This window comes from Artibeus jamaicensis, unplaced genomic scaffold (genome assembly GCF_021234435.1).
Source record: "Artibeus jamaicensis isolate MK-2021 breed Jamaican fruit bat unplaced genomic scaffold, CSHL_Jam_final contig_373, whole genome shotgun sequence".
Lineage (NCBI taxonomy): Eukaryota > Metazoa > Chordata > Mammalia > Chiroptera > Phyllostomidae > Artibeus > Artibeus jamaicensis.
In genome coordinates, this window is record NW_026521807.1 from 12,460,576 (window position 1) to 12,475,737 (window position 15,162).

The 15,162-nt window shown below is 40.3% G+C and overlaps 1 protein-coding gene across 1 annotated transcript in view; it reads left to right on the forward strand.

Moving 5' to 3' along the window:
• Positions 1 to 15,162, forward strand: part of ADGRV1 (adhesion G protein-coupled receptor V1) — a 519,907-nt gene that overhangs the window by 201,764 nt on the left and 302,981 nt on the right. Inside the window, exons 71-75 of the mRNA XM_053664484.1 lie at positions 806 to 1,279; positions 6,928 to 7,071; positions 9,470 to 9,644; positions 10,417 to 10,552; positions 12,249 to 13,336. Coding sequence (XP_053520459.1) covers positions 806 to 1,279; positions 6,928 to 7,071; positions 9,470 to 9,644; positions 10,417 to 10,552; positions 12,249 to 13,336 — 2,017 coding nt within the window. The remainder of the gene's footprint in view (positions 1 to 805; positions 1,280 to 6,927; positions 7,072 to 9,469; positions 9,645 to 10,416; positions 10,553 to 12,248; positions 13,337 to 15,162) is intronic.

The window sequence follows — 15,162 nt, forward strand, 5'->3', positions numbered from 1 at the left end:
ATTTTCTTGTTTGCCATGAAACAAAGCTTTTTCTACTTAAATCTCTGAATTATTTTTATCAGTTGCTTCATGTGTTCTCCAGGGCTTTATTTCTCAGTGTAATTTTTCCACTTACAACTGGTTTGTAAGAGGTTTCATTAGTATGCTCATCGATGCAGAACATTCGAGGGCACCTTGTAAATCCTAACAAATCTAGTAGCCTAGATCGAGACACTCGTCTCACAGAGCTAGGTTACTTGTTTTCTCAAAGCACGTATTTCGTGAAATTTCCCTATGAAGTTACCTATTTTCCTGTAACTGGAACTTGTTCAATTGAATTTTTATGGTTTGGAGGCTGAAAATCCTTGGAAAATAACTCTTAATTCTCAGAAATTTAATAGATATTTTCTTGTAGTTAAAAAACAAACAAAAATTTTTCATATGAAGCATTAGATTACTCACTTTTTACCTTCACATATTGTCTGTGGTTTACTATTGAATGTATTTGTGGTCCTGGAATTTTATGTTAACTTGCTCCTCCTCTTCAAATTGTTATTATTTTAGAAGAAGGTTAAGAGTAGATTTTGTGATCTTGTCCTGCAAATATGGCAGCCTGAAAGAGTTACTATGTTTTCATGATATAGATGTCACTCTCTTTAGAAAGATGTCACTTTCTAAACTAACTAACTGCTTGGAGATTTTGAAATATAATGATGCACAATTAATATTTCCTTTTTGTATATTAGACAGGAAAACATTTTGAAGAATTTTGGTTCAACTTACTGAGTTATATAACATTGCTGAATTTTTTTTTCTTTTATTTTAGGTTTACTGGGAAATAAGTAGTCAGTTCGATATTACTGGAGACTTTCTTTCTACAAAAGGATCTTTCACCATTGCTGATGGAGAGAGTGAAGTGAGCTTTGATGTTCATTTGCTACCAGATGATGTACCTGAGATAGAGGAAGAGTATATGATCCGGCTTGTTTCTGTAGAGGGAGGAGCAGAACTGGATCCAGAAAAGTGCATCACACGGTTCTCTGTTTCTGCCAGTGATGACCCGCATGGAGTGTTTGCTCTGTATGCAGATCGCCAGTCCATACTTATTGGGCAGAACCTTGGTAGATTCATCCAGATTAATGTAACCAGGCTTGCTGGAGCGTTTGGAGATGTGGCTGTTGGATATCGAATATCCTCTGATCACAAGGAGCAGCTGGTTGTTATGGAGAATGCTGAGAGGCAGCTGGTGGTTAGTGATGGTGCCAGATACCAAGTGGACATGGTGCCAATCAAGAGTCAGGTTGGTAGTATTTCTTTAGTGTCCCAGTCGTTCCGATCAAACTTCTTCAGTGGGAACCTGGGCCTGCCTCATGATCACTTTAAATCTTAGTCAGGTATTTAAATGTAACCAATAAAAGTGCCTTGGAAAATGCAGAGTAATTATTGCACAGTACATAGAAGTGAGGTATTTGCAGATTATAAGTGAATAAATATATTCCAATGTGGAGGTAAAATATAGGATCTGACAGAAGTAATGCCTCTTTGAGTGTGGTTGGTGGGGTAATAAATATGGGTGTGATAATTTATAGTTTTAATTTGAACATGCCACCTAAAATGCCATATGGTGTGCTAGAGTATGATATTGTTATGTTACAGAATTACATGCTTAGGATTTTGTAATACAGGATTTTGTAATGGAAATGGGACATTATTTGTGCTGGACCTTATATTTTGTCTAGATAGTAACAGGCATGAATTAGTACTTATGAAGTTCCGAAAATTATTTCAGTTGCTGCACGTACACAGCCCAATGTACACATATGCACACACATGTGTGCCTGTGCACAGGATACATGTTGAAGGAGAGAAATGTGGGCTTTCTTGTGGGACTGACGTGTGCTCCCTCGAGTTTGGAGGGGCTCCATGAACACAGAGACCACTTCTTTTCTTGCAAATCTGGAACACAGGAAATCAGCCCTGACTTTCTGTGATGGTAATAAAGAGAGAAGGCAGTAGACTGGTCTGGCAAGCATTTGGGGTGAGAGTGATAAGAATGTGTGGATTTCCTGTGAGTCAAGTAGATACCTCCCCAGCCTTTCTCAGTCTAAACCATGGAAAGTAATTTGAGTGACCCTTTTTTAAAAGTCCTCCCTTGATGATATGTTTATTGATTTTAGACAGGGTAGGTGGGGAGAGATTGAGAAAGAGAGAGACGTGAGAAACATTGATCTGTGGCCCCCCATGGGCTCCCTGACCAGGGATGGAAACCGTAAGCTTTTGGTGTATGGGACGATGCTCCGACCAACTGAACTTCCCAGCCAGGGCACAAGTTCCTCTGTCTTACACCTTCCGAGGATGGAGCATAACTAGTATCATTCTATGTGCATAGGAAATAAATTAATTTATTTCATACATGAGATGCACTGTGGCACTGGGCATTAATTATCTCATTGTTGAGAAGGGCTGCCCCAGAGGGTAACCAGATTAGAATAATCTGGAGAAGAATCTGTGGAGTGGATTGTGAAGCTAGGAGAGAATCTCAAAAAGGTCACCATCATCCCTGGAGGAATGGCGAGGAGCAGAATTCTGAAGTCTCTGAGGGACACCCACCTCAGGTGCATGAGAGGCTCAGAATTTGAGTGTCTGTCTTCATGGAAAGAGACAGGTCAGCCAGTGTGAGGCAAGAAGGGACTGCAGCGGCAAGGCAGTATGCGGTCATCGTCTGTCACAGCGACCCTCTTCTGTCCCAAACGTTGAGAGTGCCTGAGATTGGCGCAAAGCTCTGAGGGGCACAGAAGGGGCATTGAAACATCCTGCCGGGACCCCTTTCCCACGGTAGACACTGAACCACGAATCAAACAAAACCTGGGATAAATGGGAGATTTAACGGTGTGCGTGATGGAAGTTTTGATTGCTCTCAGTCTGCCCTTTACTTTCCTGAAAGTAACCGAAAGCCTGGACATTAACCCACAGCATTGTCAGTGAATAGTGGAAAGAAACCCCACAAGGCAGTAGTAGTAGGAGAAAAGTGAATCAGTTTCTTATTTGTATTTCCCTAAGTTTAGCCCACTCAGTAATTGATTATCTTAGTTTCATATAAATTTATGATCAATAGAACATAGGCTGCTGCTGCTCAGAATAAGCAGCAGCAGTATAACAAACATGTTATACTGATTTGTACCTACAATGTATCCTTTTTTTATCCTCTCTTAAAGACATGCCTCTTGATTTTAGCGAGAGAGGAAAGGGGGAGAGAGAGAAAGACCAATGTGAGAGAGAAATATCATCCCATTGCTTCCCTTACGCCCAGACTTGGGGGAACCAAATGGCAACCTAGATATGTGTCCTGCCTGGGAGTTGAACCCATGACCTTTGGTTTACAGGATGACGCTCCAGTCAACTGAGCCACACCGGCTAGGTCTTAGGTAGCCTTTTGATCTCTCATGTTGCTAAATCTTTACTTTTGTTGTTTGTTAAAGGAGAAAACTGGAGGCTTTTCAGTGTGACATGGGCTTCATAATTATTCCTATGAGCCTGTAGTTCTCTGAGAAATTAACTCAGTGCCACAAGCCTATTGTATCAATTTCTAACTTCAGTTTCCTATATCCAGAAGTTCCCAAGACTGGAATAGAGGGCAAAGTTGGGGGAATAAGAGGCAGACTAACTTAACCAGACCATCATTTTATAAAGTCTTGCTTACAAATGATCAGAGTTTTTATTTTTTAACACAGTGTGGTTAAATTACATAATGTAATTGTACAATTACATAATAACTCGAAACTTTTTTGCAGTCATATCAGTGTAACATCACCTTCTAAACACATTCAAGTTATAATCTGCTAATGAACACAAGGGACCTTTCCTTCAGTTTTCGTAGGAGTAATTTTGTTTTATGTATGTTGTATTTATAGTAAGATGTGATGATAAGACATGGCACACTGAAGATTAGGTCATTCTATTATTTTACTAAGCAGTGTGCAAAGTACAAAATTATTCTCAGACTATGTATAGGAAAACAAAAATATGTAATAGGTATTACATGGACCAAAACCATTGATCTGCCTAACTCTGAGATTGTCTCCTGAAAGTCCTACCCGGAACATTTTGTCCGGGTAGGATGGTCATTTTAAAAGCTGAATAATGTGGTTTATAAAGATACTTAGCTTTCTGAATACCTATTTGAATCATCTGTGAATTTTTCAATATCTTTTTTTGAACATTTAATTATTTTTTTAATTTCTATTTTCAACAGAGAGTAACAAGTTTACTAACTTATGCATACATGAAAGCTTCCTCTTATTTCCTTAATTTAATGACATTTATTAACACATTTAAAATTGCATGGGTTTCTTCTTTCTCTCACATTCCAGGATTGTGGTGTAAGCCTGGATATAGATTATTAGGTGTTGTGTGAATTAGCGCTCCAGGGTAAGTATTTGGGGCAGGCTACCACATGCACTTAAACCAAGGGCAGGATTTTTTCAGTGGTCCCCCCTCTTCCTACACATCCTGGACATAATGCATTGCTCTTTGAAGTTGGATGGTATGGGCGCTGGCCCATGGGGCCCATATTTTGTGGCTGTGATGAACAAATTCACATGGACCACAGGAATCCTGTGGAGAAGAAGGGATGGCATGGCTGCTCTCTAAGTGAGAGAGAGGGCCCCCGACCCCCGCCTGGGCAGGCTTTTATTGCTTTTCTGGGTACATTGCATGGAGGCTGGTCCTCATTTACAAGGCATAGGTTCGCTGTAGCTGATTACCTTTTACAGATAACAAAGGAAAGAATGTTGCTAATTACTTCAAAGAGAAGGATGTTGCAGATCAAGGGGAAAAGTGGTTGAACTGGTTGTACTCCATATCTGGGAGGTTTAGCAGACTCTAGGAAGCTGCTTTAAAGATACACAGTAAACATTTCCTGCCTCAATTCAGGGTGATGGAGTCTTAGCAAAAAGCAAGCCTCATAGCAGCCTAGGTACAATGCAGGCCTGATTCTCCACGGGAGAACCAATCCATGGATTTGGCTTCCTGTCTACTGACTGGTACCTGTTGGTTTTCTGATAGGGCTGGACTACATTTGCCTTGCCAGGAGGATGGGTCTTCTATGGTTGGAAAGATATTAATTATAAGAATTGTACACAGTTCTATCTTTTCCACCCTCCTGGTAAAGTTTAGGACCTTCAACTGGTCAGCCACAGACAAGGCAGGGGCTCTTTGAACAGAGGAATTTTCCATTAGGCTCTGAAAATGAGAAGACCCTTCTGCTGGTTTAGCATCAGGACCAAAGTGTAAACTGTTGCCTCCCCTGGGAAACCACAGACTTGTTATATGAGGTGCATGCTGATGATAAGAATCATTGACCCACTGAAGAAATGAGTCTAAGTTCAAAAGTATTTAAGCTAGAATGCAAGAAGAATTTTACATTTCTCGTTGAGCTGCTTATTCAAACATTTCCTGAGCGCTCGCTCTGGCCAGCCATTGTCATGTGATAAGCACCCCAGAAAGAAAGATGACAAAGACAAGGTCCCCATTGCCACATTGCTCCTTGTCTAGTGCAGAAGGCCCATTGACCACCAGTTATGAAACTGTGGATAAGCAGGGTTTGAGACGGCACAGGATATTAGAGGGCTGTGAATTCTGTTTGTGCTCAGATGCGATCAAGCCTTGTGGGAAAGACGGAGAATAGTGCTGTGGCTGCAGCCCGGGGGCAGGGAGATGGAGGCGCAGTGGAGAGCAGAGCACGCCTGAAGTCCTTCACGTTCCTCCTCAAAGCTCCACCTGCTTTTCTTCTGTAGGCAAACCAGCTTTTTCTCAAATTGCTGTTACTGCTGTTCAACCTCACTGTTCAGTTACCGTGCCCTGGGGATTTTCTGTGTCACACAAGTGTGTGTGTGCTCAGTGGGCTCGTGAACAGAGGAGACAGGTGGGGGTGCACATGCTTGAGAGCCTGGCCCTTCATTCTTTAGGGAATAGGGACAAAAATCCATGGTTGCCGCCCGGCGAACTGCATGGTACACACACACCCTTGGAGGAGAGGCAGGAGACACGTGGTTGAAGTCAGGGCCCTGTGACTTACTTGTGTTTCCTTAGCACTTGGCCTATGATTCATGTTCAGTGAGTGTCGTTCTGACAGAAACGAAGATTGATTAAATGAATGTGACATCTGTGACCCACATGTTGTGTGAGCCTTTGAAACCGCTGCAGTACATATTTTGCACATTTGGGAGGTGTGATGTATGTTTAAGTACATTAATTATCTTTATAAGAAGAACAACACAGAAGTGGTTATTTTTATATTCAGTAATGATGTACAGAATTTTTAGGAATCTTCCAAGTTGTGGGGTAACTTGGGGGCTTATCCATTATCAATGATATTTCTATGAGAAATATTTTTAAAAACCTTAGAAAACCAGTTTTAAAATTCAGTATTTTCCCAATTTTGTTGGATTCTACAACTTTGAACATTTATGATTTAATACATGGTGTTAGCAATTATTTGTCAAATATTCAGATACTAAGTACGGCTAAATTACTATCTATTTTGAGTAAGTTTCAGGGTTATTAGTTACTATCAATGAAGATGGAAGAAATCAAGTTTTCTGGCTTCAGGGGCTGACACTGCTCAGCTGTAAGCTCTTCCCATTCCTGTAGCACATGGTTCTGTCACCGATAATTACTTCTTGTGAGTCTCATCATCCCTGATGCCACTTGGAGACACATGGAGAATTTGCAGATTTGTGTTTTTTATACTGTATTACTATCGCTCTTTACCCCATAGTCTTTATAAAGTGATTTCTTTTTTTATAACATTGGAGAAAGTCCATAGGTTGATGGAATGATACAAAGGTACCCTGAGGCAGTGCGCCAGTGACTTATGGCACATGTTAGTATTTTTCCCTGAAAGTTATTTTTACGACTAAAAAGGTCATTGATACTGTTTGTTTGCAGGTCTTTCTATCCCTGGGCTCTAACTTTACTTTGCAACTGGTGACTGTGACGCTTGTTGGTGGACATCCCTACGGTGTGCCAAAGATTCTCCAGGGAGCGAAGTCCGCTGTGCTCCCTGTCCCCGAGAGAGCGGCCAATTCTCAGGTAACCGGCCCTGGGTGTGGAGTGTCTGGGAGGGATGAGAAGGCAGCTTTTATAGGAAGGACTGAGATTCGGACAGAATTTCTTCAGACTAACTATTTTCTTAAGTCTAAGTAATCCTGCCACCTGGCAGTGAGATGGGTAAAAAAAGTTATAAAGGAATTGAGAATTACAAATTGCCAGTTATTAAAGTAATCATGGAGATGTACAGTACCACACAGGGAATACAGTCAATAATATTGTAATAACTATGCATGGTGTCAGATGGGTACTAGACTTATTGAGTTGATAACTTGATAAAGTATATAAATGAGTAATCACTATGGTGTACACCTGAAGTAAATATAAAATTGTATGTCAACTGTAATTGAAAAAAATGAAAGAAATTAAAAATCAAATTAAAATCTAAGTGATACTATGAATATCAAAGTAGACATTATGGATATATTGTTTGAAAGTAATTAGTTTTCAATGTTAGGATAATATAGTTCCTTTTAGGAGTTTTAGAAAGTTTGTCTCTTATAAAACTTGATGTAAGGTGTACAATTTTTAAAGTAACAATTGCCTAGAGTCAGAATTTCTAGGGGTTTTCCTTGACTACTGAGGTATTTTATGCTAAATAATTAAAATTGGAATGAAACATCAGTTAATATTTCATACTCTTTCATTTACTAACCTCGTGAGTATTTGCCCTTAATTTTCAAGGCTGTTCGTCGTGTGGCACATTTGTGCTGATGTAGGTGCCATGGTGAGAGCCAGTGACGCAGCTGCACCTAAGCATTTGAATCTTCTACCTGAGTTTGTTGTGGGAAAGATCGTTTTCTTGTCACTTCATGAATTCCATGAGAACAAAAAACAGCTCGAGGCTGTGTAGGCTGATTCAGTCAGTACAGGAAGAAGTCAGGGCTGTTGTCTCAGGCTATGGTAGCATACGTATTTTTGAAACCCTTATGAGGAATCATTGCATTCTTCTCCTTAAGTTGGGAGCTCCTTCAACTTGACTGAGACGGGCCTGGCCCAAGATGTGGACATGAAGTCCATGCAGATGAAGGTCAGGTGCATGGGCAGATCCGGCCAGCAGCTTGTGTCACAGGGTCTCAGGTCATTCATTCCGTTACTCCCTTGTAAACTGGTTGGTCCCCTAAAGTGGAATCCACCCACATCAAAAATAACTGGAACAGTTTTCTTTCGACACCTCCTCTGTTTAAGAGGGTATAGAACTTAATAATGCTTTGAAGTTTTGCTGTCTTCTTTTTGCTCACAGGTTGTTAAATGATTCCTTTCAATCTGCAGTATTCATTTCACACAGTCACTATTTCCCACTCCTTGTCCATGCACATTGTCACGGCACTGTATCACCTCAAAGGGCGAGATCAGGTCTGGTCATGGCATACTCCCATCCGCACTGTGTCCTTTGGACTCCTTACCAATATTTGTGTGGTGTGTGTGTCTGTGTGCGCAACACCGTGGCTAGGACATTTTTAAACAGCCTCTAGCCATGTAGCAAGCATGATCTCAGATGTACCAAAGCTTTGGGCAATGTAATCTGGTGTCAAAATGGAATTTCCTTGTTTGTTTCTTCTTCTTCTTTTTTTAATCTCCAGAAGACATCCTGTGGCACCTCTCACACTTTTCTGCTACTCTCCATTTCAATTTAAAATGGGGAGAATGAGGCTTAATTTAGAACTATTAATCATATGGTCTCCCAGATTTGTAGATATCGAGACCAAAAGAGGTAAACTGATTTGTCCAAATGAAGCCAGGCATCTGATTTTATTCTTACTCATTGGCTGGCATTTAATTGATCTAGAAATCATTTGTAACTGCCAGGGTACTGGGGAAGGTTGCCCTTAAGAAAAGATCTTACTTAATGTGGATGAAAAAAATGATTATTTTTAAAAAAATTCTTTGAATCTTCCTTATTCTCAAAAATAACATTAAATTGAATCAAAGAGCTGCAAACAACCTAATAGAAAATCTATTTCATGGTGCTCATTTTTATAAACAAAGAATATATTAATATGTCTTAGAAAGAAGTCAAATTTCAGGTCTAGACAAATTGGATTCTAAAAAGACCCATAAATAAGTCACACTACAATTCCATTTTAAAACTTTTGCTTTCATTTAACCATAATTACATTTGTCTTTATGTATATTGTCAATTCAAAGGATTGTACCTTGATTTAAAAAGTTAAAAACTATAATCAGAATTATAAAATAGAATATATTTTCAAGTCTCTGGTGTCCTTTCTTAAACATTATTCTTGAATTGAATATATTTTAAAACAGGAAAATGGATTGTGTAAACCAAGAGTAAGTTGACTGTTGACTTTTAATCCACTCTTCAGAAAACAGGGACCTTTAGAAAGAAATAAAATGTCCTCGGCGTGTTTTTCCTCAGGTTGGATTTGAATCTCCTGCTTTCTCACTCATGGACGTCACTGCTGGAACAAGCCAAGTGGTGATTTCTAGGAGAGGCACATATGGCTCCCTCGTGGTTGCCTGGGCAGCCGGATATGCTCCTGGGTTAGAAACCCCTGAGTTCGTTGTCGTTGGCAACATGACCCCGAAACTGGGTAAGCTGCAGCTTTTCCGAGATCTGCTCTGTAAAACATGAAGGTGTGTAGCTGGCCGCTAGTTTTCTGGGGTCATCCTTGCTCTGGAAAAATGAACTGTTTGTTTTGTGCTACAGTGTTCCCATTTTTAACTGGTCAGAATTGCAAAGGCTGCTTGGTGAGGCTGAAAATTTATTCAATCAAATTAAAAATTTCATGTGTCACCTGGAAATGTGACCACTAAGCAGACTGTTTATACATTAGGAGTTTGTTCAAAGTAGTTGTAAAAAACTTAGTTTGGACCGTACAGTAGTAAAAAAGGCACACCTTTGTGTCCTTTTACATGTTCGCCTGAATATTTGACAGTGGAGCAACTGTTACTCAATCTACTTTATTATTTTTTAATTGTAATTATACCAGCAGCTTTATGAGGGCCAGTGAGATGCAAATGTTAGAAGGCTTGACCTCTACCAGCCAGAGTGGACAGGGGTTGAAGGCAAGGTTTATGTGGTCCAGGGGACTTGCTCTAAGTTCGTTTTCCTCTTTTCCCACTTTTAAAATGTTTTTGTCTTTGTAGACTGTCATAGAATTTTTTAGGCTTATTTTATTTACCTACTTACCTGTTTATTTATTTAATTGACTTTATCAGGGTGACATCGGTTAACGAAATCATACAGGTTTTCTAAAATGGAATCTTGGAAAAGGAAATATTTCACTACACGTTTTAAGTGTTGAATCCCAATTTAAAAACTCAGAAATGACACCCTGCTTCGCTTTCCATGTTTCCTTTCAGGGAGCCTTTCGTTTTCCCATGGAGAACAAAGTAAAGGTGTCTTGCTGTGGACGTTCCCCAACCCTGGCCAGCCAGAGGCCTTTGCTGTCCACCTCTCGGGAGTGCAGAGCAGTGCCCCTGGCGGGGCCGAGCTTAGGTAAGATGGCTCTGAGGAATAATCTGGAATTTATCAGTTGAAACAGGAGAAAAAGACAAAGCCACAAGGATCCCTGAAGCAGATGAGAGTAGCACGTGGCCTGCGTGCCCAGGATGCTGCGGAGGGAGGCTGACCTTCACAGTCACCACCACGGTTTGCCTTGAAGAGAGGTCCTCGCAACCTCTAATTCAAGGTTGGCCTGGGGTGACGTCTCCAATAAGAAACATAATGGCAAAGCCACCTGTTTTTAAAGGAGCTGTCTTTTGAGAAGTAGCTGGAAAATACTTGCTTTCCCCAAGGGATTCGGAGTAAGAAGAAGCCATCATAGAAGGATAATAATATGACTTGTACCAATAGCTCTTCTGAGTTTAATTTAAATCAGAACTTTTCAGATACATATATGTAAACCAGAGCAACTTACTTTTCTCACATGTGGGATGTGCTTGGCCAGAGTGGCAAAAGGCAGACCTTAGAGCCAGATTCACAGATGTAGTCCTGGCTTTACCACTTACTTACTATGGGACTTAGGGAAAGTTACTTCAACTTTCTGTTCTTCAGTCTACTTACTTGGAAAATGTGGAAAATGTGTGGGCAAAATTGATGTGTGTTCAAGTGTGTTTGTATACATGTCTATGTGTGGAGAAATACTGGTGGGCAGAATCAAAATGGCTTTAGGTTATACATACATCATTTCAAAGGTGTTTGGCCACAGAAAGTATTTCAGGCTAGCCAATTCAAATGCTTTTTAGCAACAGCACTAATAGCTAAGTTTTGTAGTGATTACCTAGGCCAGGCATTGCTTTAAGAATGGTGTATATCTACTCTCTTATTCTTCACAGCAGCCATATTATGCAGATGCCGTTATGAGTCCCCTTTTATAGATAAGTCACAAATAGGTTATGTAACATGCTCAGTGTCACACTAGTAATAATTGTTGGGCCATGATTTGAATTCAGTGTGTGTGGCTACTCATTCAACTCTTAACCATTGTGCTGTGCGTTGAGTCATCAGAGTTTTACAATAGACAGTGATGGCCTCTAGGATGTCCTCCCTGAAGACATTCAAATTTACATTAAAAAAAAGCCTGTTAGCCAAAGAAAATATGCCTATGGTTTGGATTCAGCTGACAGGCTGCCAGTGTTAGCTCTGACATAACTATTAACCCACAACAAAATTCCATAGGATAAAGCTAAGGATCAAGAACTCAGTCATGGATGTTTCTTCCAATTCACATAGCAAATCTTAGTATCATTTGTGTGAGAGACTAGTTTGATGATGAGCCACTTGCAAGAAATAAGGATTTTGCATCTCGTAGGGCCAACTACATCTATTTGTAGATGAGAAACTTGGCTGACATCCAGAACATTCTAAGAACTTTCGGTTTTCTGTTTACCGGTCATGACAGAGAGCCTGGCGTTTCCGACCCATCAGAGAGCTGCTCTGGGATGATGGAGAAGCAGAGACCTGTGAGCTCTCACTTTGCCGACATGCGTTAGGTCCCTGCACCAGTCATAGCAGCCCCTGTTCTTACATGTCTCAGGCAGGGTCTGGTCATGAATAATTAAGTAGCATTGTACGGAACTCGAAAGGGCATGTCATTTTTAAGATGCTCTCATGAGCAACATCTTAAATATGTGAAAGGTGAATCTCTGCTGTGGTCTTCCTATTTTCATTAATTCTTTCATTTTTTTTTCAGACCAGGTTTCACCGTGGCTGAGATTGAACCAATGGGAGTCTTTCAGTTTTCCCCTAGTTCAAGAAATATCATGGTGTCAGAGGACACAGAGGTGATTAGACTGCAGGTGCAAAGGCTCTTCGGGTTCCACGGCAGTCTTGTCCAGGTCTCCTATCAGACAACCGCGGGAAGTGCGGAGCCCCTGGAAGATTTTGAGCCTGTTCACAAAGGGGAGCTGCTTTTTCAAAAATTCCAAGCTGAGGTTCACTTTGAAATAATCATTATTAACGACCACCTTCCTGAAGTAGAAGAGTTTTTTTACATTAACCTAACTTCTGTAGAAATTAGAGGGTTGCAAAAGCTTACACAGACAAACTGGAGACCACGCCTGAATCTAGATTTCAGCGTGGCCGTGGTCACAATATTGGACAATGACGGCCTAGCGGGGATGGACGTTTCTCTTCCCAAGACAACAGCGGCTGTCACAGTTGACACAGAAGTGGACTCCTCTACCGCACACCCCGATATGACCGAGGTAACTGTTGTTCCACAGCCAACTGAAATGGTCACCATCGTCACTGAGGCAACTGGGATCCCCGACAAACTTGTCGCCCTTCCTGGTGCACCTGCCACGTCGGACAAGCCTGACGTGGCCACGGTAACTGCAGATGTTTTCATTCATGGAACATTCAGTCTTGGGCCGCCTGTCGTGTATGTTGAAGAGGAGATGAGGAATGGAACGTCGAACGTTGCAGAAATTCTTATCCGGAGAACTGGAGGGACGACTGGCAACGTCAGTGTAACAGTTAAAACGTTTGGCAAAAGGTCTGCCCAGAAGGAGCCAAATGCACTGCCCTTTCTTGATATCTCTAGACTTTCCAACCTCACGTGGGCGGTCGAGGAAGAGGACTTTGAAGAACAAACTCTTGTCCTCATATTTGTAGATGGAGAAAGAGAACGGAAAGTGTCGTTTCAGATTTTGGATGATGATGAGCCTGAGGGGCAGGAATTCTTCTACGTGTTTCTCTCAGACCCTCGAGGGGGAGCACAGATTGTGGAGGGAAAGGATGACACTGGATTTGCAGCTTTCGCCATGATTGTTATTACAGGTTTGTCTTTGAAATGGTGGATGTAAAAATGAACCACTTTTTTATCAGGATTTTTTAACTGAGAACATTCTATCTTTAATTTAAAGGGTGAATTACTTGAATCACTCATAGTTATTCACTAAAATATCATTTTCCCCAGACTTATAGGCACAGAGAGCAGACTAGAGGTTGCCAGAGGGGAGGAGGGTTAGGGGACTGGGTGAAAGGCAAAGGGATTACGAAGCATGGATTGGCTGTTACAGAACAGTCACAGGGGTGTAAAGTACAGCGTAGGGAAGACAGTCAATAATATTTTGATATCTATCAGGTGCGTACTGGAAGTATGGGAAACACTTTGTAAAATATATGATTGTCTAACCACTACACTGTACACTTGACATGAATACAAAATAATATAGAAAGTAAACTGTAATTGAAAAATTAAAAAACATCATTTTTCTGTGACATGGACCCACATCATGAATTCATGATGAATATATGATGTCATTCCAAAGTGCCAGCTAGACTCTAACAAACTGTAAATGTCACTTAGCTCAGAGCTGAACAATCTATAAATCCATAGATTTATAGGGAAAACCTTAAACATACTTAAGTCCATATTCTTCTTCAAGAATATACTTAATTTAGTCATCCAGTATACAATTGCCTATAGTGCTTTGAAACTTCATTCTGAATTTCCTGACTACTTTCCATCCCAAAGTCGTCTAAGATCTCATTATCAAGAATTTCTTTGGATCTGTTGGGTAATGGACTGAAAGTATGTCTTTTGTTCTATTTTTAGACCAAGGAAGTATATTATATAGCTTTTGTACTATTAAATGTATATATTATATACTACAATAGCTTAAAAATGCAATGATTTTTTTTTAAAGTTTCTTCTCATATATCTTATAAAATCTTTTATAATGATAAAAGAATTACCCAACAGATCCAAAGAAATTCTTGATAATGAGATCTTAGACTTTGGGATGGAAAGTAGTCAGGAAATTCAGAATGAAGTTTCAAAGCACTATAGGCGATTGTATACTGGATGACTAAATTAAGTACATTCTGGAAGAAGAATATAATTTGAATAATTGGCAGTTTTCCTTTGAAATACTATATTCCTTTAAGTGGATGAGCTCATCTTGTCCATGCCATACACTAACTGGAGTATTGACAAGGCCATTTCATGGTTCTCGCCTGCTCTGCTCTTTTATGCAAACAGTGATACATTTTCCACAGTGCTTTAGAGTTTGAGGGGGCACTATAAGGAGACCCTACTCAGTGTAGTGTGGGCCCTACTTCTTTTCCAGTTTAAGCACAATTTTGTAGTACAGGGGTGTCTGTAACCTCAAGGGTCACTCAGAGGAGTATTTTACTCAGAATTACTCAAGAATTCATAGTGTTTTTCTCAAGGGCAAATAAGTGAATGTGTAGCATAAATGGCCTTTTGGTCAACTCTCTTATAAGAAGGTGAGTCAGTTAAGCGGAGTTCATTTGTTTTAATAGATATTTATTGGGCATTTATAATATTATGCCACTGTTTTAGGTACTGAGGATACAGCAGTGAATGCAGCATTGCTGCCCCAGTGGAGCTTCCATTCTGTGCTGACGCACTGACTTTAAATAGTAAACATACATAAAATGTCAAGGACTATAAGACGCAGAGTCCCATCAGAGAGAGATGAGCAAGTTATCTCAGCGTGGGGAGTAGGACTTAATTTTTTCTTTTTTCTGGTCTTCTGTTCTCAAAATATTAGCAACCTCAATGTTATCATTTTCTATTCCAGCCTATTTTTAGTAAAGATATTTAAAAATTGTGGCTCCCTCACTTCTTTGTGAAC